We start from the raw sequence: 25,594 nt of genomic DNA, 5'->3' as shown, positions 1-25,594 counted from the left end.
GTTGCTCCACGCCAGGTTACCTGGTAAGTGCGGTTGGAGAGGTAGGAGGAGAACCAGGCCAGAGCAGTGCCAGAGATTCCCAGGTCAGCGAGAGAGGATAGTAGAATAGAGTGATCAACAGTGTCAAAGGCAGCAGAGAGGTCGAGGAGAATTAGGACAGAGGAGAGAGAGACAGCTCGGGCAGAGTTTAGTGAGTTGGTGACAGACAGGAGGGCGGTTTCAGTGGAGTGAGCAGAGCGGAAGCCAGATTGGAGAGGGTCGAGCAGAGAGTGGTTAGACAGGAAAGCATAGAAGTTATAGCAGTAACAGCCAGCGCCATCTAGTGATCAGACACTTTGGATTTCGTTTTGTTTTGCTGGCAGTGCACTAGATGGCGCTGGTGCTTCTATAATAATATAGAGAACGGAAACGACACCGATAAGGAACTATATTGTCGTGTTAAACAGAACAGGTTTATGGGACTTCTGTCTGCAGCTTTAAGGAAACTAAACTCTGGACAAATATAATAAACTAACAAGGACACCAAGAAGAAGGAATTATATTGTAGTTTCAAACTGAACAAGGTGGTGGCGCTCTGTCTGTCTGCATCGTTCTAAATACAGTTAATAAAATTAAAATATCCTTACCTAAGATTGCCTGTCGTTTGGCTTCACTTGCGAGATCAAAACCAGAGCAGAGACGGTATTGCCAATGCCGTTACTCAAGATGGCAGTATGGGCTTCAACTGCTTTGAAAAAAACGGGGCCTTACAAAAGAGGAAGTGCGTCGTGACGCGGGTTTTGCCCTTTTCAAAGATGTCGGCGTCGGGAGGAGACACGTTTTCCGACGCAGAGAGAGAAAAGGTTGAAGAAATGGAGGATAGCGAGGAAGAGCAGGAGGAGATGGAGGAGAGCGACGGGGACGAGGAGGGAGACGGGGCGGGAGACGGGACGGTCCAGCCTCGAGTGTATATCCCCGGAATCGAGCCGCTGCAGCCTGGAGAGGAATTAGAAATGGACCAGACCGCGTACAGACTGTACCATCATTGCCAAACCGGTGCGTGCAAAATAAGTTATTATTATTATTATTATTATTATTATTATTATTATTATTATTATTATTATTACTTTTCATACATCGTTTTATAATGTGTTTAACGATGTCGTCCCGTGCGTAGAACACGTGACACAAAGTACAAAAAAATAAATAAAGAACAGCCCCTCTTATGTTTAATAGCTGTTCCGGATTTAAACCATTCCAAATGACGTGGTTAACTTTTAGAAGTGGGAAGCGACAGTGAAGCAAAGTTTAGCCAAGAGTTGCTATATATTTTTTAGATATTATAATTGTATTGTAACTACAGTTTGTAATTGTATTGTACCTGCAGTTTAATTATTATGATTGTATTGTAACTGCAGTTTAACTAAGGGCATGTCAGTTTAGGTACTATAATTGCATTGTATCTGGTAAGGTTTGTGGCATTGTTTTATCTCTCCCCCCCTCTGTCTTCTCTCTCTCTCTCTCTCCCCCCCTCTGTCCTCTGTCTCCTCTCTCTCTCCCCCTCTGTCCTCTGTCTTCTCTCTCTCTCTCCCCCCCTCTGTCCTCTGTCTTCTCTCTCTCTCTCCCCCCCTCTGTCCTCTGTCTTCTCTCTCTCTCTCCCCCCCTCTGTCCTCTGTCTTCTCTCTCTCCCCCTCTGTCCTCTGTCTTCTCTCTCTCTCTCCCCCTCTGTCCTCTGTCTTCTCTCTCTCTCTCCCCCTCTGTCCTCTGTCTTCTCTCTCTCTCTCCCCCCCTCTGTCCTCTGTCTTCTCTCTCTCTCTCCCCCCCTCTGTCCTCTGTCTTCTCTCTCTCTCTCCCCCCCTCTGTCCTCTGTCTTCTCTCTCTCTCTCCCCCCCTCTGTCCTCTGTCTTCTCTCTCTCTCTCCCCCCCTCTGTCCTCTGTCTTCTCTCTCTCTCTCCCCCCCTCTGTCCTCTGTCTTCTCTCTCTCTCCCCCTCTGTCGTCTGTCTTCTCTCTCTCTCCCCAGGCGCTCCCTGTTTGAGTTTCGATGTGATCCGCGATGATCTGGGTGAAAACAGAGAAGAGTCTCCACTGTCGATGCTGCTCTGTGCTGGGACCCAGGCAGAGACTGCCCAGGCCAACAGGTAGGAGAGGAGAGGAGAGGAGACAGGACAGGACTGCACTGTATAACACTAATATACAACCTGTACACAACTGCAGCAGCTACACAACATAATGTCTGTATAGAGTTATAATCTCGTGCGCTGGCATTGCCTGCTGTGTGCTGGGCAGATCCTCGCTGTGCTTTACACAGGGCAATGCTGTGTGCTGAGCAGAGCCTCACTGTGCTGTACTGTACACAGGGCCATGCTATGTGCTGGGCAGAGCCTCGCTGTACTGTACACAGGGCCATGCTGTGTGCTGGGCAGAGCCTCGCTGTGCTGTACTGTACACAGGGCAATGCTATGTGCTGGGCAGAGTCTCGCTGTACTGTACACAGGGCAATGCTGTGTGCTGAGCAGAGCCTCACTGTGCTGTGCTGTACTGTACACAGCAATGCTGTGTGCTGGGCAGAGCCTCGCTGTGCTGTACACAGGGCAATGCTGTGTGCTGGGCAGAGCCTCACTGTACTGTACACAGGGCCATGCTGTGTGCTGGACAGAGCCTCGCTGTCCTGTACTGTACACAGGGCAATGCTGTGTGCTGGGCAGAGCCTCGCTGTACTGTACACAGGGCCATGCTGTGTGCTGGACAGAGCCTCGCTGTGCTGTACTGTACACAGGGCAATGCTATGTGCTGGGCAGAGCCTCGCTGTACTATACACAGGGCCAAGCTGTGTGCTGGACAGAGCCTCGCTGTGCTGTACTGTACACAGGGCCATGCTGTGTGCTGGACAGAGCCTCGCTGTGCTGTACTGTACACAGGGCAATGCTGTGTGCTGGGCAGAACCTCGCTGTACTGTACACAGGGCAATGCTGTGTGCTGGGCAGAGCCTCGCTGTGCTGTACTGTACACAGGGCAATGCTGTGTGCTGAGCAGAGCCTCACTGTGCTGTACTGTACACAGGGCAATGCTGTGTGCTGAGCAGAGCCTCACTGTGCTGTACTGTACACAGGGCAATGCTGTGTGCTGGGCAGAGCTTTGCTGTACTGTACACGGCAATGCTGTGTGCTGAGCAGAGCCTCACTGTGCTGTACTGTACACAGGGCCATGCTGTGTGCTGGGCAGAGCCTCGCTGTGCTGTACTGTACACAGGGCAATGCTGTGTGCTGGGCAGAGCCTTGCTGTGCTGTACACAGGGCAATGCTGTGTGCTGAGCAGAGCCTCACTGTGCTGTACTGTACACAGGGCCATGCTGTGTGCTGGGCAGAGCCTCGCTGTACTGTACACAGGGCAATGCTGTGTGCTGGGCAGAGCCTCACTGTGCTGTACTGTACACAGGGCAATGCTGTAACTCTTGTTTTTTTGGGTGACAGGCTGCTGGTGATGCGAATGCACAATCTTCACGGAACGAAGAGAGAGGAGGGGGAAGGAGAGGGTTCAGAGAGCGAGAGTGAGGGAGAGGGAGATGAACAAGAGGAGAAGAAACCAGCCCTGGAGTTAGCCATGCTTCCCCACTACGGAGCGATCAACAGAGTCCGGGTGAGAGACAGTGCCCCCAAGTTTCTGTCTCCATAGTTATATATTATACAGCAACACCATACATGATTCAGACAGTCCCCCTGAGTTTCAATAAAACTATGGAGATTGAAACTCAGGGGGACTGTCTGAATCGTGTTTGGTGTTGCTGTATAATATATAAATCTATGGAGACTGAAGGCTGTCTGAATTGTAGGTCTGTAACAAAGGGTACATTTTGACCTTCAAAGGTTTTGAACACGTTAAGAATGAAGGGTCGAACTTTTGCATAATTTGCCATAGCTACCAATTTCTATCTGATTGAAAATCGTATTATCTTACATGTAATCCATATCAATGGAATAAAACATTCACGTGTAGTTTAAAAATACTCTATATAGAACAGTAATCATGGGGTGGGGGGCGGACGGTGCTCAGTTTTCAAAATTAAAGTGATTAATGTTAGAGTATATTTTGTATGTTTCATACTTATTCTACCTTGGCACTTCTCTTACACCGTCTTGTACTCTAGGTATTCAGTACATATTTTACTGAAGCAATACAGCCGCTAGAGGCACCTGCCCTTCCCCCCAGTGCTTTGGCATCAATACCCGGCTCCGTGTAACGATTTGGTCGTGGATTTTATACAACCACTTTTGTTTAAGTAATATGCATTATACAAATAAAAATATTTGTATTATTATTATTATTATTATTATTATTATTATTATTATTATTATTATTATTATTTTTATTATTTATTTCTTAGCAGACGCCCTTATCCAGGGCGACTTACAATTGTTACAAGATATCACATTATTTTTACATACAATTACCCATTTATACAGTTGGGTTTTTACTGGAGCAATCTAGGTAAAGTACCTTGCTCAAGGGTACAGCAGCAGTGTCACCCATCTGGGATTGAACCCACGACCCTCCGGTCAAGAGTCCAGAGCCCTAACTGCTACTCCACACTCCTGCCCGCCTGCTTTACTGCATGCGAGTGACATTAATGTGTGATTTATAGTATTCACACATTGTAAAAGGTTTATGTTACAGAGATGAGCCTTCGAAGGGTTAGAACTACTTTTGAATTCCTAGCTAGCGAACGAACCTTTGAACCTTTGAACACAGCCCTACTGTACTGAATTATTTTATTTATTAGATATTTTAATTTAGCTCTAATTTGTCCCCCTTTGTCAGGTGACTAGGGTTGGAGACACCCCATTGGCTGCTGTCTGGTCCGAGAAAGGTCAGGTGGAGATCTTTGACCTTCGACCCCAGCTGGATGCGGTCCATGACTCTGCCATCATGGCGACGTTTCTACGGGAACAGCAGAAAGAGGCCACGCCCCTATTCACCTTCACCGGTCACATGACAGAGGGATTCGCTGTTGATTGGTCACCTAAAGTACCGGGTGAGAGAGGGGCGGGGGGATCGTGGATAGAGGGATGTTTGCATTTTTTCTGATTGGTTATTATTGCACTTACTCAAATACTGTGTTCTGTGGTGATAAGCCTGTTCTATAGATTGAGAGAGTGTCTGTGTTTAACTGCTATTGTCTGTGTGTGTGTGTGTGTGTGTGTGTGCGCAGGTCGCCTAGCAACAGGAGACTGTAAGAAGCACATCCACGTTTGGGAGCCCAGGGAAGGAGGGGCATGGCATGTAGACCAACGCCCCTTTGCAGGCCACACCCACTCTGTCGAAGACATCCAATGGTCTCCCACGGAACCCACGGTGAGTTCCGCTCATTAACATCTGTTCCTGGTAGGAGGGGAAGCATATAGCTGTCGCACAGCTTCACCTGTCAATGCACAGCAGCACAACTCTAATATTATTCCCCGCCTCGCTTCCCCTCTACCCTTTTCACAAAGTGTTTTGGCTGGAGCCTGAATGTGTTGAATGAGTCTTTATTTGAATGAACAAGCCTGACTGTGACATCCTTCCCCCATCGCCACGGCTGCACATTCACAATCAGAGCTCTCCGTGTGGGGAGAAAGTTAATCACTAACCACGAACATGTCATGTCCTGAACAGTATCTGATAAGTAGTGTTCCGCGTTTCCAGTTTATTCCGAATTTTACCGCAAAATTACAGGATTCTTTTTTCTTCAACTAGACGTCGGTTTTTACTGTCAATTATTCAATTTTTTTTCCCAGTACTGTTTTCTAGGAAACACACAATATTTGATTTAAAATGCTGTTTTATTTTGACTCTGACATTGTAATAAGCAGCTCTACACTGTATCTTAGGATACAGCAGACGTTTAGACGTCAGGGGATCAAATAACGTGCAGACGTGGTTCTCTGTCACTTCACAAACACATTAACACCTGATTGTGTTGGCCAATCAGAGTCTGATTATTGTGGCAATTGCTGGACGTAGTAACTACTAGCTTGATCAAAAACTAAATTGAAATACTTACATGAAAATACAATATTTTTAGTGGATGAGGAATGTTTTGAATATTCAAAAGAAAACGAATGTTTCCAAGTATACAAAAATAAAAAATAGCAGAAGTGTGTCAGATGAGGCAGAGGATGCACAGCGCTGCAGATACTGCTGCATTGAGGTACATGTTCGCACTGACAATAAAAGAACATACTGAAAAATAAAGTGACACATTAAACTAAAACAAGACAGTGAAGTGAGAGGCAAGCAATCAATTTATGTGACTTTTAGAGCGCTGTGCTTTGCTGGACAGCCACTGTGTATTGCAGAGGTATGTATCTGTGACTTTGTGCAACAGTACTGTCTGTCCATCATAAAACACTGCCTTTTAACCCTTTGCACTCCATTTATTAAGTGCGTGGCAGGCGCGTCAAGTCCAATTTATTTTCACACGTTAGTTTTAGACGCGCTGTCTAAAAGTATTTTTTTTCCACAGTCAAACGGGTTTAAAAGGCCCTGCATGTCAACAAAGCACTCACTAGGCATCTCCAGCCCCGCCCCACCCTTTCGTTCACTATAGCTTTCACATATGCTAAGAAATAAATAATAATAATAATAATAATAATAGTCGCACATACCGATCAATCATCTCCTGATCACTCGTTTTATCACCAAACTCCTCAATAATGCGATTCGAGTCATTATTTTATTACTATAACATCTCAAAAAAGCTCAGCAAATGTCCGTGATATTCTCTGTGCGCTGATGCAGTCACAGCCAGCTTGTTTCCTTATGGCCGCCGTTATCTGATGCCAGGGGCATGTATGACTATTCATGAGATACGCCCTTTTTTTTTCGGCTTGTCTCGGCTCCTGTCGCTCCCACTCGGCCATTGAATGGTTATCTCGGCTTTTTTCGGAGAAAAAACGACTAGAAACCTGTTTTTTGCGTTTTTTTGATGATGTCGGACAGGGTCCGACAATGGACCGGAAAGGGAAAATTGCAATGTTGGACCAGGTCCGACATAGGACCGTAAAGGGTTAAACCCGTTTGACTGTGGAAAATAAATACTTTTAAACAGCGCGTCTAAAATTAACTGCGCGTGTGAAAATAAATTGGACCTGACGCGCCTGAGACGCACTTAATCAATGGACTGCAAAGGGTTAATCGTAAATATTTGATAGAAAATTGTGATGTTTTAGTTGGTAAACTTATGGAACGCATTGATGGAAATGTCCAGTGTGATTTTTGACGCGTCTCCCGATGGCTTGCACCGCCCAGTTCTGTCAATTTTACTTCATTTTTATGATTTCAAGGTGAATAAACCTGGCTTGTTTTGTGCTGATGTCATGTTCATACCTTCTGTAGATACTGTTTCCATCAGTACAGCGATTGCCCAAACGTTCTCAAAGCACCAGCTAACCTGGGAAAATGTGGCTTCGACTTGCAGAGATTCTGCTTCATCATACATGCCAGGGACATTGAACCTAATGAGAAACCAGAACTGCTACGCATCATATTCCACATGTAAAGTGAGGATCCTGAGATTTTTTCCCCCTAATTTTTTACCGATGTTTCAATTTCAATTTTTTACTGATTTTATCCCCATTTTAATATATATAAAATAATCTCCGAAAAATTCCCGGAATATTTTTTTAAAGATAAAAACCGAAAGCACGGAACACTAAGAGTAAGTCAGGGCAGTGACATTCTGCTGAGTGATGTGGATACTAAGATTGATGACAAATGGATAAGCACTTCTTCAGAGATGCAGAAATGGAAGTAGAGATGTACAGACAGACAGACAGACAGACAGACCCTTGTATCCCCAGATATTCTCAGCGACTCATGTTAAGTGATGTTAATATCAAGTGTCATGTCGATCGGCTCAGATACATGTTGAAATGTGTGACCTGCCTGCGCACGATCGCCTGCACTACACCCCCTTCACCAGCAGGGGGACTCATCACCAGCAGGGGGCCGTGGTAATGAGGTAGCAGAAGCAAAAACAGAGAATTGTACAAAACACACCGTGCCAGGGCAGGAGCCTGCACATGTACCTTTCTATCTGTTGTATGAGTGTGTAATTATTATTGTAATTATAAATTCGTAGAACAAACACTACACCTGATTCCAATGTTTAAAAAACACACATACCAGGTACCTTTAAGAAAATATTAACAACATTACAGAAATAGAAAAGCAAGAAACGAAACCGCTACACTCTGAACAAAATAACATACGTTTAATCCTTAATGCTTTAGTGCTACTGGCGCAAATGCATTACTGTTTTTAATACATAGTCTCACCACGACACAACACCTGTAAACCTGCACGCATTATTCAGGGACTGTGGCAGCAGATTCTGGACTGAGTCATTTCACAAATGGGAGGGGGGAGGGGGGGGATAAATGATGTTTTACAAAAATAAAAACACATGTAAAGCTACTCTTTAGTAGAATCTTAATGTGGGTGATTTCTAATGTGAATCTGTGTGTGTAAAGTGTATCTTGTTATATAAGAGATGTCATTTCACACAGTCTGAGCAGCTCGGCTTCCCTTCACAGTTCTCTTGTCCAAACTGCAGGTGTAAGAGACACCCTGCACACTACGGGTTCACTATAATATTTGTATTAGCTTAAAAGCAGGGATTCTAACAAAGATCTCTGCTGGGTGTGTGTGCTTCCCTCCACCTGCCACACGAGAATGTGGCTGCACTGGTTACCGCGACCTGATTGGAGGAGAACTGTAACAAAACATGTGCAGGATGTGGCCAGGTGCTGACGACCACATGATCTAAAACAGGAGCAGCTCCTTTGTTCTTGAGCAGGTTATCAGAGGATCAGAATCTGGGGGTGGGTCTGTCTTTCTGTCTGTACGTCTGCCTGTAACGCTGATGTTTAGAAATATTTCGAGAGAAGCACTTGTCTGATAGTTGTGGTAGAATTTGTCTGGCTGCAGGACAACTGTTAGTCTCTCTCCCGCACCCGTCCCAGGTCTTTGCCTCATGTTCGGTGGACACCTCGATTCGGATTTGGGACACCCGCGCCCCCCCCTCCAAGGCCTGCATGCTCTCAGTCAGTCAGGCGCACTCCTCCGACGTGAACGTGATCAGCTGGAACCGGAACGAACCATTCCTGCTGTCCGGGGGGGACGACGGTCTTCTCAAGGTGTGGGATCTCAGACAGTTCAAGGTAAACAAGAAAAACCTCAGACCGGATTAAACTATTCATAGAGAGATGTGGGTCAAGGGGGACGGGGGGGGGGGGGTCTGTTTTGGGGCCGAGACTTAAAACAAAAGAAACACCCCTCGGACTGGATCATTTCCAGAGCTTTTTTTTGTAGTGAGTTGGGTGGGTTACACCATTCCTAGTCCAAGGGGATCTGGATAAGGGCCAAGACTTAAATACATAAAGAAACAAATATAATACACCCCTCAGACTGGAGCCGACTCTTTTTGTTAATGTGTGGGGCATACCATTTCTCAGCAGAGGAGGAGGGGGGGGGGGAGAGTATTGGATTGGATTAGGGCCAAGAAAAAAAAAAAAAACTACACCCTGTAGACTGAAACAAAAGACTGGGGTGAACTATACCATAACTGGTGTTATGGGGGGGGGGGGGGTTAATCTGGACTGGATTTAACAAAACTGAAAAAACAGAACACCCCTCAGAATTCATAGACCTTTTTTTTGTTCGTGCATGGGGAGTACCATTCCTGGTCAATGGGGACTCTTGATGAGGACACCTCTCAGGATGGATATTATTATTATTATTATTATTATTATTATTATTATTATTAGAAGTACTGTTAGTCAGGGTGGCATGCATGGGATACAACTGTAATCTACTCCTTATTAAACTGGCACCGTTCTGGTTGTTCCTGCGCTGTGGATCTCGTAATGATCCCCTCATTGTTTTCTGTGTTCTGTCCCCAGGCGGGACGTCCCGTGGCCAGTTTCAAGTTGCACTCTGCCCCCGTCTCCTCAGTCGAGTGGCACCCCACTGACGGCAGCGTTTTCGCTTCTGCCGGCTCCGACGACGTCGTCGGCCAATGGGATCTCTCGGTGGAGTCATGTGACCCCGGCACGGAGGCAGGGCTCCCCACCCTGCCCCCCCAGGTCCTCTTCCTGCACCAGGGTCAGACGGAGGTCAAGGAGGTGCACTGGCACCCCCAGAACAGCGGGGTGCTCATCTGCACCGCGCTCTCCGGGTTCAACGTGTTCCGGACCATCTCCGTGTGAATCGGACGCCATGACAGCTCTGATACGGAGACGGACTCCCATTGTGAACTGTTGGGCAGTTAGAGCCAAGATGGCCAATATTGTGTGCAGTTTCATAATAACCATTCATCATCTGCTTTATTTTGTAGCTTAGAGTTGGTTACTGGAGACATTTTGGCTCTGACACGGAGCCAGCTTCCCATTGTGGGCTATGGAGGTACTACAGCTAAGATGGCCGACACCTTGTATAGTTTCATAACCTGCTGTGTTCTGTTTAATCTTACAGTACGTTATGAAACTAAAGCCATCTAGACTCTGACTTTAAATCAAACATTATTTAAATTCCACATCGGAGGAGCAGAACACAGACACACCCGGGACGATTGTAAAGAGCGTAACAGGTAAAGGGGGACGCGAGAAAAATAAATGTCTGTATGCTAATCCCACCCCTCGCAAAATGAAAAAATAAATAAATATATCTTTAAAATATTCTCTGGTTCAGTGTTTTTCTTGTAAAAATGTGAAATACAAAAAATGTAAATAAGTGTCATTACTATTAAAAATATCTCTTGCTTGTGTGAAATTACAGCAGCAGGGAAGGAAATAAGCCTCCTATTGCACAGCAGTCATCCGTTCCAGGTTTTACAACCAGCTTGATTAGCCACAGTGGGTACTGGCAACACGCTCAGGGGTGTCTTATTAAATGCATAGCAAAACCAGGAATGGATCAGACTGCTATGCAATGGGAGTCTTCATTCCTTCCCATGAAAAACATTACTTTTAAGTTAAATATGGTCTCACTTTAAAAGAATATTATTAAACCCTGTGTTTGATATTGTCTCACTTTAAAAGAATATTATTAAACCCTGTGTTTGATATTGTCTCACTTTAAAAGAATATTATTAAACCCTGTGTTTGATATTGTCTGCTGCTCTGCTTGTGAACAGGTTGTTTTGTAACACTGTTTTCTGCGATTGTATATTTTTACACTGCTGGGAGTGTTTGTAAACTATATTAATGTTCTGCAATGTTGTGTACGTGTTTCTGGATCAGAACCACCACTGCATAACTTCCATCTGAAACCAGGTGCTTCACAATCACTCTCCGTTTTCAATTTTGACTTTGCTGGTTTGCTATCCGAACACACTTCAAACACACAGAAACAGGACTCTGCTGCTGCTGCTGCTGCTGCATGAAAATACCGGTGTCTGAGCCTGACTGGCACTCTGCTATTCCACTTCTCAGTTTCAACCCTGTTGCAGAGAAAACAGACTCACTTTCATCCTCAACACTGCAGCTACCTACACTCATTAAAGGTACTGTACTCTAATATAAGAGATCATATAGCCTATGTTACACACGCCTGCAGTAACGTGAACAGAAGAGCTGCTCTTGAACGCAGTCAAAGCAACACACATTTTATTATAGATGGACATTGATGCTATCCAGCCACCTGAAATGTCTTTATAATATATAGCACAAGACCCTGATATTGATGCTATCCGGCCACCTGAAATGTCTTTATAATATATAGCGCTAGACCCTGATATTGATGCGATCCAGCCCTCTGAAATGTCGTTATAATATATAGCACTAGACCCTGATATTGATGCGATCCAGCCCTCTGAAATGTCTTTATAATATAAAGCCTAGACCTTGATATTGATGCGATCCAGCCCTCTGAAATGTCTTTATAATATATAGCACTAGACCCTGACATTGATGCGATCCAGCCCTCTGAAATGTCTTTATAATATACAGCACTAGACCGATTTTGATGCGATCCAGCCCTCTGAAATGTCTTTATAATATACAGCGCTAGACCCTGCTATTGATGCGATCTAGCCCTCTGAAATGTCTTTATAATATACAGCACTAGACCCTGATATTGATGCGATCCAGCCCTCTGAAATGTCTTTATAATATACAGCGCTAGACCCTGATATTGATGCGATCCAGCCCTCTGAAATGTCTTTATAATATATAGCAGACCCTGATATTGATGCGATCCAGCCCTCTGAAATGTCTTTATAATATATAGCAGACCCTGACATTGATGCGATCCAGCCCTCTGAAATGTCTTTATAATATACAGCACTAGACCGATTTTGATGCGATCCAGCCCTCTGAAATGTCTTTATAATATACAGCGCTAGACCCTGCTATTGATGCGATCTAGCCCTCTGAAATGTCTTTATATAGTGGTCAGCCAGTGTATCCAACTGAAGAACAGCTCCTGAACTCGCAGCAACCCTGACGTCAAAAAATAACACCAGTATTTGAGTAATTGCAATAACGAGAAGCACTCAGAAAGATTGCACTGAACAGATAAACATTTTTAATTGAGATACAGCAAAACACAGAGGCATGTCAGAGAATAACTTTAAAAATAAACTTTTTAAAGATATGCAGAACAAAAGCATATTGGTTAAAAAAACTGAGAAAAACACTCCAATGTGTTTTTACAATTTTTTTGGAACGTTTTTGTTTTAGAAAAATATATTTTTTATATATATATATATAAAGGATTTCATTAGAAACAAATGTGGTTTCTTATATTCCTAACAAGAGGAGAGAGAGGGGAGGAGGAGGAGAAGGCAGAGAAAGACAGGGGAGATGAAGGGGAGGGGGAAAACAGCCTTCCTCATATCTTAATATTGAATATGGGGGGTTGCCTTAATGAATAGAGGGGGTGGTCTTATTACTGAATAGAGGGGATAGTGTTACTATTGAAGCTGGCTTTGCATTGTTGTCAATAGGAACAGAAAGTGGCCTTCACACTGAAGTGGTCTTTATATAAAGTTTTACTTGACTTCTGTGTTTTAGGATGACAAGAGGACAATAACAATTGAATAGAAGAAAATGAAAGAAACATTTCTTACCAACTATATACATTTGTTCATGCGATTAGTGTTTTTATATAAACTTATACAGACATACACACAAACAAACATATAACATATTATATATATATATAACATATACTTCAGAAAAGTATTACATTGGAGGTTTTTATTAATGGGGGGGGGGGAGGGGGGGTGGTATTAACAATTTCGGATACAATTGTGGTCAAATAATTTGGGAATACCGGCATTATGTAGCACATACTGTCCTGTGATGGATTAGGTTTTGTATACATCCCTGATATGTATTCTGCTTTATGGTATATAAAAATGGCAGCCCTACACCATATTGACAGTGTTATGGCAGGTGAATCAGTCCCATGGTGTGCTATTGACAGTGCTATAGCAGGTGAATCAGTCCCATGGTGTGCTATTGACAGTGCTATGGCAGGTGAATCAGTCCCATGGTGTGCTATTGACAGTGCTATGGCAGGTGAATCAGTCCCATGGTGTGCACTCTATTGACAGTGCTGTGGCAGGTGAATCAGTCCCATGGTGTGCTATTGACAGTGCTATAGCAGGTGAATCAGTCCCATGGTGTGCTATTGACAGTACTATAGCAGGTGAATCAGTCCCATGGTGTGCTATTGACAGTGCTATGGCAGGTGAATCAGTCCCATGGTGTGCACTCTATTGACAGTGCTGTGGCAGGTGAATCAGTCCCATGGTGTGCTATTGACAGTGCTATAGCAGGTGAATCAGTCCCATGGTGTGCTATTGACAGTACTATAGCAGGTGAATCAGTCCCATGGTGTGCTATTGACAGTACTATAGCAGGTGAATCAGTCCCATGGTGTGCTAGTGACAGTGCTATGGCAGGTGAATCAGTCCCATGGTGTGCACTCTATTGACAGTGCTATGGCAGGTGAATCAGTCCCATGGTGTGCTATTGACAGTGCTATAGCAGGTGAATCAGTCCCATGGTGTGCTATTGACAGTACTATAGCAGGTGAATCAGCCCCATGGTGTGCTAGTGACAGTGCTATGGCAGGTGAATCAGTCCCATGGTGTGCACTCTATTGACAGTGCTATGGCAGGTGAATCAGTCCCATGGTGTGCTATTGACAGTGCTATGGCAGGTGAATCAGTCCCATGGTGTGCACTCTATTGACAGTGCTATGGCAGGTGAATCAGCCCCATGGTGTGCTAGTGACAGTGCTATGGCAGGTGAATCAGTCCCATGGTGTGCACTCTATTGACAGTGCTATGGCAGGTGAATCAGCCCCATGGTGTGCTAGTGACAGTGCTATGGCAGGTGAATCAGTCCCATGGTGTGCACTCTATTGACAGTGCTATGGCAGGTGAATCAGCCCCATGGTGTGCTAGTGACAGTGCTATGGCAGGTGAATCAGTCCCATGGTGTGCACTCTATTGACAGTGCTATAGCAGGTGAATCAGTCCCATGGTGTGCTATTGACAGTGCTATGGCAGGTGAATCAGCCCCATGGTGTGCTATTGACAGTGCTATGGCAGGTGAATCAGCCCCATGGTGTGCTATTGACAGTGCTATAGCAGGTGAATCAGTCCCACACGTATTATTTTTTGTTAAATCGTAGACTGCTACTTCAACTGTATCCAGTGATGAGGGAGGCAGTGAAAAAGGTGCGAGTTAAAGTGGAGTGGAAAGGATTGTAGAACTACTGCTCTGTCTACTGTAAGTCGATAGGTTTGGTTGGAATGAAGCAACTTGTGACCACTGTGGGAAGATGATGGCTGCAGAGGACTTTAAAAAAGTCAACCTAGTTTCCAATAAAGTGGTCATACATGGGAAGATGATGGTTACAGAGGTTTCCCCCGGAAATTTTGTAAAAAAGTAACCACACCCCCCACCATACATCCTTAACTATTAGTCCAGAAATGCCGTTGAGAAATGGCACCAAAAAAAATAAAGGATTGACAACTTTGAAAGTCCACAGTTTCATATTTTGTATTTTTTTTTAACCCGCCCACTAAAAAAAACAAAAAAAAAAAGCAGGTATCCTATAGGCCGATCTCATCGTCAAAATCATCTTCGAACACGTAGCCCTGCCCATCCTCTTCCTCCTCCGAATCTGATAGATCCAGAGGGGGCTTCTTATGCAAACTAGCCCTCAGCATTTCACCCCCTCCAAGCTTGGGCTGCCTCTCTCTCTCCCTCTCTCCCTCACTCACCCCTTCATACTCTGAGCTCACCGAAGAGGCGTGGCTTCCGTTCCTGGGGGTGTGGTCTTGGCTTTCACAAGGGGTGTCATCTTGGGAGCTGGGAATTCCGTTTGTCGAATCAGTTTCTCGGACTGACCCTATCTCTGCTCTAGACCTCTCCCCTCCCCCTTCCCCATTTCCTTGAACTCCCTTTCCCCCAGTTCCCTCCCACTTAGTTTTACTGCCCGGTTCTAGCCCCGCCTCTTTGCCGATAAGCCCCGCCCATGTGTCGACCTGGTCATCTCTTTCCATCACCCCTAAAACTTCCCCTAACATGGAGGGCCCCAGATCCAAGTCGAGGCTGAAGGAGGAGATGGACTCAGAGTGTTTGAGAGGAGGGTGGGAGGGGCCATTGCTGTATCCACTGGCAGCCATATTGGGTGAGTCAACAGCCCTCCCAGCTTCCATAGAGGCTGCGTAGCTTCCAGCGGCCATGCTGGGTGTGGTGGAATTGTAGCTGTTTCCATTGTTACCTCTGTCATTGTTGTTGTTGTTGGTCGTTGTTGTCATGGCAGCTTTGCCTGGCTGGTGAACGGGGTCCGGCACAGGGGGTGTGGACTTGGGTGCCGGCCCGTGATTGGACAGGAAGGAGGTGTCCCCGAAGGCATCTCCGCCCCTCCCCACATGCATGGTGTGTCTGAAGTCTCCCAAGGGGGCAGAGATCATGGTGGGGTCCAATCGGGGGCGGCGGAAGGAGTTAGCCCCGCCCACGCCGTCGCTATGGCTACGGGAAGGCTTGAGGATCGGCATCTCTACAGGGGAAGAACAAACTAATAGAATTACTAAAAGAAACTGAGAATTCAACGACATTCTAATAGAATTACTAAAAGAAACTGAGAATTCAACGACAATCTAATAGAATTACTAAAAGAAACCGAGAATTCAACGACATTCTAATAGAATTACTACAAGAAACTGAGACTTCAACGACATTCTAATAGAATTACTACAAGAAACTGAGAATTCAACGACATTCTAATAGAATTACTACAAGAAACTGAGACTTCAACGACAATCTAATAGAATTACTAAAAGAAACCGAGAATTCAACGACATTCTAATAGAATTACTAAAAGAAACTGAGAATTCAACGACATTCTAATAGAATTACTACAAGAAACTGAGACTTCAACGACAATCTTATAGAATTACTAAAAGAAACCGAGAATTCAACGACATTCTAATAGAATTACAAAAAGAAACTGAGAATTCAACGACATTCTAATAGAATTACTAAAAGAAACCGAGACTTCAACGACAATCTAATAGAATTACTAAAAGAAACTGAGAATTCAACGACAATCTAATAGAATTACTAAAAGAAACCGAGACTTCAACGACAATCTAATAGAATTACAAAAAGAAACTGAGACTTCAACGACAATCTAATAGAATTACTACAAGAAACTTTGAGAATTCAACGACAGACACGTTGCAACTGGAAGTTTCAATGTATTTCTTTTGTTTTGCCAGCAATACGTTAGCTGTGCACTAGATGGCGGTGGTGCTCACTAATATAAAGACTAACCCTACATGAAGCATGTCTACGGCAATGTATAAATACACGGCTATTAAAATAAGTTAAACTAAATGCTAATAAAAGTTTCACCTGCTCTTTCTGTGTCTCGTCTGGTCGCGTCCGCGTCTCTCTGCCTCTCGCTTCTTCGGTCTCAGTTCGTGTCGGTATTTCAGACCACAAGCGGGCCGGGAGCCAATGAACCCGTCTGGACTTGTACCAGGCTGCACAGATTCACAATCTGTCCACGCGGAGCATCTGTGTGTCGCCTTGAGGGGGAAGCTGCACCGGGCAGAGCTCACCTCAGAGACCAGCAGAGCTCTTCAAACTGAGGAGCGTGCCTGTGTGTGTCACTGGATCAAAGGAAAATCGTCTTTCAGTGGAGTCTTTCCTTCCTTCTTTTAACCAATCCTATTCATAACTGTTCTGATATTCAGTTATAAATGAACAGTGTTTCTGTCTCTACAGCTAAAACCTATCGCCTGTCAGTTTGAGACTGCCAGCTACACACATCGATCTCAGAAGAGCAAATGTATACAATATATTCCCCAGTCTAGTCTGCATCTACAGTATTACAATTCGAATTACTTTATACACGTCAGTATCAGTTTGTGAGTCAGTCACGGTACAGGTTCTTTGTGTTGATATTGAGAATGTCTCTATTTGTCTAAATGCAGTTACGTGTTGATCGACGTCTCTTTGTATCTGTGTGCTTGTCTGAGTAATCAGCTGTTGTGTTTTCTTTCGGTTTGATATTAAATCTGGTCTGCCGGTTTTGTTTTGTTTTAAGTTGTTAGTTCCACTTATTTCCCAGTCTGTTCTGTTTTCGTTCTTCCTCCTTTTCTCTTTTCTCTCTCCCCTTTCTCAGTCGTTCAGGGGCTTGAGGTTCTGCTTTGAGTCGCCTGAGGGGGGGAGAGAGAGAGAGAGAGAGAGAGAGAGAGAGAGAGAGAGAGAGAGAGAGAGAGAGAAAATTGTGTTAAAACTTGCTAAGGGCCTTTTTTTAGCACAAGTTATTGAGGCACAGTGTTAAGAACATAAGAACATAAGAACATAAGAAAGTTTACAAACGAGAGGAGGCCATTCAGCTCATCTTGCTCGTTTGGTTGTTAGTAGCTTATTGATCCCAGAATCTCATCAAGCAGCTTCCTGAAGGATCCCAGGGTGTCAGCTTCAACAACATTACTGGGGAGTTGGTTCCAGACCCTCACAATTCTCTGTGTAAAAAAGTGCCTCCTATTTTCTGTTCTGAATGCCCCTTTATCTAATCTCCATTTGTGACTCCTGGTCTTTGTTTCTTTTTTCAGGTCAAAAAAGTCCCCTGGGTCGACATTGTCTATACCTTTTAGGATTTTGAATGCTTGAATCAGATCACTGCATAGTCTTCTTTGTTCAAGACTGAATAGATTCAATTCTTTTATCCTGTCTGCATACGACATGCCTTTTAAGCCCGGGATAATTCTGGTTGCTCTTCTTTACACTCTTTCTAGAGCAGCAATATCCTTTTTGTAACGAGGCGACCAGAACTGAACACAATATTCTAGGTACAATATTGTTGCAGCGAGCAGCGTAATAATGGTACCTGAGAGTAGTTTTTACTCCCAACCCCCCCCCCCCCCCCATTGAGGCTCCAGGACTCACTAAAAAAAAACTCAAGGTCCCAGAGGAAAATTTGGGGATCCCAATAAAGTACAAAGTCTTAGTGTTATGGTGCACAAATCTTTATTTTTTTATTTTTCTTAAACTTAATTCATTAAAGTTTTGACAATTTATTCACAACAAGAGAAACACAAAAAGCCACAAGCAGAATTTTTTTCAGTCTAAAAGAACGATGAACAAAACAGCAGAGAAATAGAATCCAGCCATTCAAAATTCCAACCTGTTATTCAACATTGCAAACTATGTGTGCTCTGTTACAGAAGACACTGAGCTCTAGGAAAGCGGAAAGTGAACTCCTGCTTTCTATGTTTCTTAAAACTGCATCAACATAATTAATGTCAAACTTAAAATCGAGGGGAGCTGTTTTTAAACATATTTAATACGATCGGTTAGTAGTAGGGAGATTTAAAATGACTGCATTTCTTTCTCTCTCTGTATATGCTACAGTAATATGGAAAAAAAGAACTACCGGTACCCAACATCTTAACTACCATTAATTCTGCCAAGAATTAGCAACCAACCAATAGACCCCTAGCAGTATTATTACAGTACAGCCAAACAGAAAGTGGATATTGAACCTTGATTATTACACGGCTGGACTTCATGTCTTTCGAACACCGTACTTTAAAAGATGCAACAAATCGCCAGAAAAAATAAGTTATCCGGTCCTCTCTGGTCTTGTGTTGGTTCAGTTCTTTAGGGGGCAGCGAACATCTTTCAAACCCAGCTGCTTGTGAAGGAGTCAGCAGGAAAACCTGGAATGAATTTCAGTAAAACATGCAACGGTGCACAGGAGGGCATGAGAAAGAGGCTCAACTCAGTACAGTGATCAGCCCTTCAGTCCTCTCCGATCCAAAACGTACCTGTGTCCATGTTTTCCAGTTCTCCACAGCGGAAACTACTGTAGAACACAAAGGAAAAAGCCTGGCAACATTCTGAAGCTTGCGCTTCACACAACATAGATGTATTACCGCAATTTAAGAGGAGGCTGTGTGGTCCAGTGGTTAAAGAAACGGGCTTGTAACCAGGAGGTCCCCGGTTCAAATCCCACCTCAGCCACTGACTCATTGTGTGACCCTGAGCAAGTCATTTCACCTCCTTGTGCTCCGTCTTTCGGGTGAAACGTAGTTGTGACTCTGCAGCTGATGCATAGTTCACACACTAGTCCCTGTAAGTCGCCTTGGATAAAGGTGTCTGCTAAATAAACTAATAATAATAATAATAAAAAATTACCTGCATGATTTAAAAGGGGCGGTCTGCGTCAGATGGACAGACGTGCGTCCCAGGGACGTAGACAACGCCAAACTTGTAAGTCCCGACAGACCATTAGTGTGTAAAGGACACGGGTACCTGTCCCCCGAGAGCCTTGAGTTCAGACATGATTCTGAGAGCTCTATTGAGGCCACAGGGTTTGCTTTAAATGTTTTAAAAAGTCCTCAGGATGTGACGAGTGAAACAGGAAATGATACAGACTGAATCTGAACTAGAAGTAGAATGCATTAGATAGGATCAGTATTTTGTGGTTGCATTTCTGCTAAATAAAGTCAATGTCAAGTTTCATGACAATCAGATAAGCGGTTCTCCAGATACATGGAGAATGTGTGAAGTGTGACAGACGGATGGATGTACAGACACCCCCTATATCGCCAGAATCTGATACTCAATAACTTCTGCTAAATAATCTTAATGCCGAGTTTATATGCATATGAACTGGAAGAGGAATGCTTTTGAACGTACAGTGCAGGAGTCTGGCTGATAGGATGTGTTAACACACCTTCTGAAGAGCGCTGTCTTTCTGTGAACTCTTATTAACCATTTGTTTGCCACCTCCTTGCAGACTTGCCTAAAGGCGTTGCAGGAGATACAAGATTAGTTTTAAGAAAGTGCTAATTAGATAACTGCTGTCTAGCACCAAGATGTTAAAACTAATTAAGAAATGTGCTTCAAAGGAGCACTAACTATCTTTAAAATCCATTATTTTACCCCTTATTAGCTTTACTAACATTATCACTTGACTTTAAAAGGAGTGCTAGCCATCTTTCAAACCCATTCTCTAGCCTCTTATTGGCTGCATTAACATGATCCTGGTCGTACTTTAAATGAGTGCTGACCATCTTTCAAACCCATTCTCTTATTTATAGTCTGAGATTTCTGCATGTTATTATTATTATTATTTGTTTATTTAGCAGACGCCTTTATCCAAGGCGACTTACAGAGACTAGGGTGTGTGAACTATGCATCTGCTGCAGAGTCACTTACAACTACGTCTCACCCGAAAGACGGAGCACAAGGAGGTTAAGTGACTTGCTCAGGGTCACACAATGGGTCAGTGGCTGAGGTGGGATTTGAACCGGGGACCTCCTGGTTACAAGCCCTTTTCTTTAACCACTGGACCACACAGCCTCCTATGTGTATCAGGGAGGAGGCTGGGTGTGACCCGGTGACCTGGCGACCCCCACACTGCACGAAGCGTCTTAACCACCGTGCCCAGAGCCGGGCTCGTCGGCATTCGTGGCAAGTTTAACATCGTCTCACTTTCAGGGGACAGAATCCGTACCAGCAGTGCAGCTCACTGCCCATTATACATATTCCAACCTGAAGTACGAAATACAGGGATGGTAATGAACAGCAGTATCACGCTGGTTTTATTAGGAGCTTGATTCGCCAGAGTGTGTACAGGTAACAAGCTTGGGTGTGTCTTTTTAAACTCGTAGCAAAACCAGGAATGGATCAAACTGCTATGCAGCTGGAGTCTTTTTCATTCCCTGAATTACAAGCAAAGAACCATAGAAAGGAAAGACATCTGTAAGCACTTGTACAAACGTTAAGTGTGACAGACAGACAGACTCTACTACCCCCCCCCCCCCCAATTTTAAACGACTGACTGACAGACACGCATAGAAAGTTCCCCACCCACGAGGTCACAGAGGTCATGAACTCCCAGCGATGCGTCTGATGCAGAATTCCAGAGATGTCAGCAGAATGACATCATCAAACAAACGACACATCCGGCATTCCACCAGCGTCACCCCACACACATGATAAAAAATAAATATCCCATTCTGGAAGTTCAAACATGATTTACTCTGTTTTTAAGCAGCAACCCTCATTAATTCAAAATGAAGTGGGACAACTCTCTCACTTGAAACAGGCCCACAAATTCATTCAATTCAAACAATGACATTTTGCATTCATTTTTAATATGGGTTTAAAGTTCCTTCTGTTAACGTCAACAATGATCACTGAAAAACTGTGTTTCGTCTCAGTCTATCTCTCCATCTATACTAGGACACCAGATCATTCATGAACAGGAGAAGCAGGACTCCGGATTCAACAGGATACGCATCAATCACTAGAAATAATTCATGAAGAAGAATATAATTGATAAACTGAAAACTCACTATTTTAATAATTATCTACAGCTTTTCTGGCCTCGCCTTCTTCAGACAGCGTGGTAGACATAGTTAGGAAGATGAAACGTCTAGCCAACCGTTGAATCAGTGCGCTTTCAGTTAGTTTGCTTGTGTGCAATACTTCATTAGAATACCGTCGGTTTAACACCATGAGGGCTAAAGAAAGAGGAAGGTTTATATTTCCCTGTGAGTTTAGAGAAAGGGAAACGTGGAGTTAGGTTATTTTTTCTGTGCAGTTACTGACAGCAGCCGATTCAACTGCTTTAGTCATCGGAAGAATAGCGTCTCATTTGTAGTCAGAACACACACGCTGTCATGCGAATTCATCTGCGCATGCTTAGAATATTTTTTCCTCCATCGTTGACAAAAACACATTTCATTTTGAATCAGTACGTGAAAATGAAAGAACTGGTTTTAGAAAACATTTACTTTTTTTTTTGACCGAGTGTAAATACCCTAATTGTTTAAAAAATGAACGAAGTAGTTTAATACGACATGCCGACAAGTTCTCTTTGGAAGGAAACGTACAGTATTCAAAACTTTCTTACAGAACCCACCAGATTAGTCTGCAGATTATCGGCTGTTTTTCTTAACAGTTTGACACCTAAAATTTATGCTTATCATGTTTGATAAATAGAGAATTGGTAACACCAACAAAACGGTAGGTTCTGATAAAGAAAGGCAATGGAAGGATGTATGGAGACACACCTGGGAAATAGATTTTAGTGGACGCATGAAGAAAGTGGACTGTCAAAAAGGCCTGCTGTCTTTCTTTGATACAGTAGTGTGCACTGAAGGCTAAACATTTGAAGAATGTAAAAACAGAGACAGATTAATTTTACAAGAACACTGAACTTAGTTGAGGGACACTGCTCTTTCATGAAATGAAATCTCTGCTCCCAGCGTCTACATCTGTATCTCTTATAAGAACCTGTTGCTGGGTATCTCAACATTAATACATCTTTACTTTAGGTCTATTGTACAATTTAAAAAAAATAATAAAAACTATATTTTGAAAGTGTCAGTGAGAATGATGTGTGCATCCTCAGCACATGATTACACACACACACACTGAAAGGTCAATGTGTCAGTATTCTGCCAAGCTAGAGAAGTAAACACACTGATTAGTAGTACAGCCTTGTGGAGTAGTGGTTAGGGCTCTGGACCCTTGACCGAAGGGTCGTGGGTTCAATCCCAGGTGGGGGACACTGCTGCTGTACCCTTGAGCAAGGTACTTTACCTAGATTGCTCCAGTAAAAACCCAACTGTATAAATGGGGAATTGTATGTCAAAATAATGTGATATCTTGTAACAATTGTAAGTCGCCCTGGATAAGGGCGTCTGCTAAGAAATAAATAATAATAATAATAATAATACAATGTTCTTCGAGAACGCAACACGATTAAAATATCAAATCAACAGGATGGTTGTACAATCTGTTGCACACTGTAATCTTCAATGGCAGGGAGACCGTATTTGCACCAATAGTGCCAAACACTGCCAGGTGACACTATTTGGCATAACACGGGGCGGAACATCGGATTGACAGCAAATAGTAATATGATAGAGAGAGGAACACGTAAACAGAGCACTATTAATATCGCCTCTTCATCAACAACCACGAACAATCAACACCGCTTAATATCGCTCGTGTTCCCATCATCAGGACATTGACATGTCCCGAATATCACAATACAACAAGGGAGACGAGATACTGATGATGACACCGACCATCATCATCATCATCAAAATATGTTTTCATCCTAAAATATTTTTTGTTCGATAACATAAATCGCCATTCTTATACACAGAATATTAGATCGTGCTGTAGAAAATTGGTGTAAAAAGAAAATTCATTTGGATCGCTAGGATTAAGAAACAAACTATATAGAATTCGTGTGTTTATATCATTTGAATACATTGCATATTAAACCTATACCTATCAACTATTTTACTGGCCTATAGCTTTAAGAGAAAGGGGACGGAGATAATTACAAACATTTGAGTCAATAAGTTGATGGATTAAGACGTTTCGCTGGTTTTATTTACTTTTTAACATCGGTACTGAAGAGAGAAGATTATATTGTATTTACTTTTGGGGGTTTAAAACGTTTAGCAGGCTTAGTCGATAAAACGTGCCTCTGAAATGTGGATTCCGTCTTCAATGAGACTCAAAATAAAGTCTATTAAATAAAAAAAGGGCCACGGTTCTGGAAAATGACGGTCCAAATCTGCAGAACCATCTGTGTATTAAAAACGTGTGTAACGTAGAAAGTGAGTAACACAATTCTCAAGAGAGTTGAGCTCTCTCGCTGGACTCTATGTTTATTATGTGCGTGGAGCTCGACCCAACAGAACAAGCATGTTAGCGAACATCAGTTCAAGTTTTTAAGATGTTTTATTTTGAGTTGCGTTAAAATATAATTCGTCCTAAAACAGTAGCTCCAATGTATTCGCGTTTTCTTTAAGAAAAGGTTTACAAAGATTTGGGCGAAACTCGAAAACAATTCAACACTAACCTGAGCGGAGATCCGGTTTCCTTCTTGTATCCAGGAGACAAAAAATAGTCCCAAAAACTATAGAACTCGGCGAACATCCAAAAAAACTTTTTATTATTATTTTATTTTACTGTTTCCGAACTCAGGAGTTCGCGTGGTATCCGAAAAAAAATAATTAATTTGCAATCTTCGTTTAGTAATGTTGCAGTCTAAAAATTAAAAGGAGTTCGTTCACCTCCCAAATGACAATCCAACGTTTTTTTTCCCTGTAAGTTTTTTTTGGGGTTGGGTTGGGCTGGGAAATGACGTAATTTACAACTTTTGAAGCGTAGGAGAGGAGAGGCGAGAAACGAGGCGGACACACGTAAAACACGTTTGTATTTTAAACACAGTTATTATTACCGTGATACCGACGTGAAATATTTAATCAGTTATATAAGAAACCTGATCAAATTAGTTTATTTTTGTGACTTAATCTAACACTGTTTACACTTTTTAGAAGGGGCTGGTTCATTATCTTCTCTGAGCTTTACTACACTTTACTGTGCTTTTACCACAGAATACCAAAGCAGTACATTTTGAGAAGTGACTGGTTCATTATCTTCTCTGTGTGTACAATACACACTTACAAACACACACAAACACACACACACATTTTCACACACATTGACATGCACTCAGACAAGTATTTACTCAATTTACATACCTTTCAGTTGTGTTTGTAACTCAATCCTTTACGTTGCCAAAGAAAATAAACAGAGAGAGAGAGAGAGAGAGAGAGAGAGAGAGAGAGAGAGAGAGAGAGAGAGACAGGAAATACTTGATACGCCACACACACAGGAAAGAGAGCGAGAGAGACAGAGAGAGAGAAGGAGGGAGAGGGCAGAGAGGAGAGAAAGAAGTGTGGGAGAGGGAGGAAGGGAGAGGAGAGGAAAAATGAAAAATGGGGAGATGAGAGAGGGGGAGAGGAAAGACACAGTGACAGGCATGTTTTTAACACTTGTGGGGACTGGACATGTGGGGACAGAGGGAGGGAGGGAGAGAGGGAGAGAAGAGAGAAAAAGGGGGAGAAGGAGGAAGGGAGAGGAGAGGGGAAATGGGGAGATGAGAGAGGGGAGAGAGGAAAGACACAGTGACAGGCATGTTTTTAACACTTGTGGGGACTGGAAATGTGGAGAGAGGGAGAGAGAAAGAACAAAGAAGAGAGAGAAGAGAGAAACACAG

The 25,594-nt window shown here is 43.4% G+C and overlaps 2 protein-coding genes across 3 annotated transcripts; one reads left to right on the top strand and one right to left on the bottom strand.

Annotated features, from left to right (window-relative positions):
* Positions 1 to 548: 548 nt before the first annotated feature.
* On the top strand, positions 549 to 10,692 carry LOC117409935 (glutamate-rich WD repeat-containing protein 1). The gene is made up of 7 exons (XM_034016248.3): positions 549 to 1,035; positions 2,001 to 2,118; positions 3,451 to 3,616; positions 4,796 to 5,009; positions 5,187 to 5,329; positions 8,980 to 9,177; positions 9,919 to 10,692. The coding sequence occupies exons 1-7, from the start codon at positions 714 to 716 to the stop codon at positions 10,222 to 10,224; spliced, it is 1,467 nt and encodes a 488-aa protein (XP_033872139.3). The 5' UTR covers positions 549 to 713; the 3' UTR covers positions 10,225 to 10,692.
* Positions 10,693 to 12,518: 1,826 nt separating this feature from the next.
* Positions 12,519 to 25,184, bottom strand: LOC117409936 (cdc42 effector protein 4). 2 transcript variants are annotated; one of them, XM_059018549.1, is made up of 3 exons: positions 25,077 to 25,184; positions 16,897 to 17,705; positions 12,519 to 16,039 (listed from the first exon to the last, which is right to left on the bottom strand). In XM_059018549.1, the coding sequence occupies exon 3, from the start codon at positions 16,035 to 16,037 to the stop codon at positions 15,087 to 15,089; it is 951 nt and encodes a 316-aa protein (XP_058874532.1). In that variant the 5' UTR covers positions 16,038 to 16,039; positions 16,897 to 17,705; positions 25,077 to 25,184; the 3' UTR covers positions 12,519 to 15,086. The 2 variants fall into 2 exon arrangements, with proteins under 2 accessions (XP_058874532.1, XP_058874531.1); XM_059018548.1 differs by lacking the exon at positions 25,077 to 25,184 and adding an exon at positions 24,392 to 24,677.
* Positions 25,185 to 25,594: the final 410 nt, after the last annotated feature.

The sequence above is a fragment of the Acipenser ruthenus genome, chromosome 60, assembly GCF_902713425.1.
Source record: "Acipenser ruthenus chromosome 60, fAciRut3.2 maternal haplotype, whole genome shotgun sequence".
NCBI lineage: Eukaryota > Metazoa > Chordata > Actinopteri > Acipenseriformes > Acipenseridae > Acipenser > Acipenser ruthenus.
Note: the sequence above shows the minus strand (reverse complement) of the source record. Positions and strands in the feature narration are given on the sequence as shown.

What these genes read in the sequence shown, in the direction of transcription:
- LOC117409936 (XM_059018549.1), bottom strand. Translation starts at nt 16,037, where the DNA reads ATGCCGATCCTCAAGCCTTCCCGTAGCCATAGCGACGGCGTGGGCGGG.
- LOC117409935 (XM_034016248.3), top strand. Translation starts at nt 714, where the DNA reads ATGGGCTTCAACTGCTTTGAAAAAAACGGGGCCTTACAAAAGAGGAAG. An exon ending in GAGCGATCAACAGAGTCCGG is followed by an intron (nt 3,617 to 4,795) that starts GTGAGAGACAGT and finishes CCCCTTTGTCAG; the next exon opens with GTGACTAGGGTTGGAGACAC. An exon ending in GGTCTCCCACGGAACCCACG is followed by an intron (nt 5,330 to 8,979) that starts GTGAGTTCCGCT and finishes CACCCGTCCCAG; the next exon opens with GTCTTTGCCTCATGTTCGGT.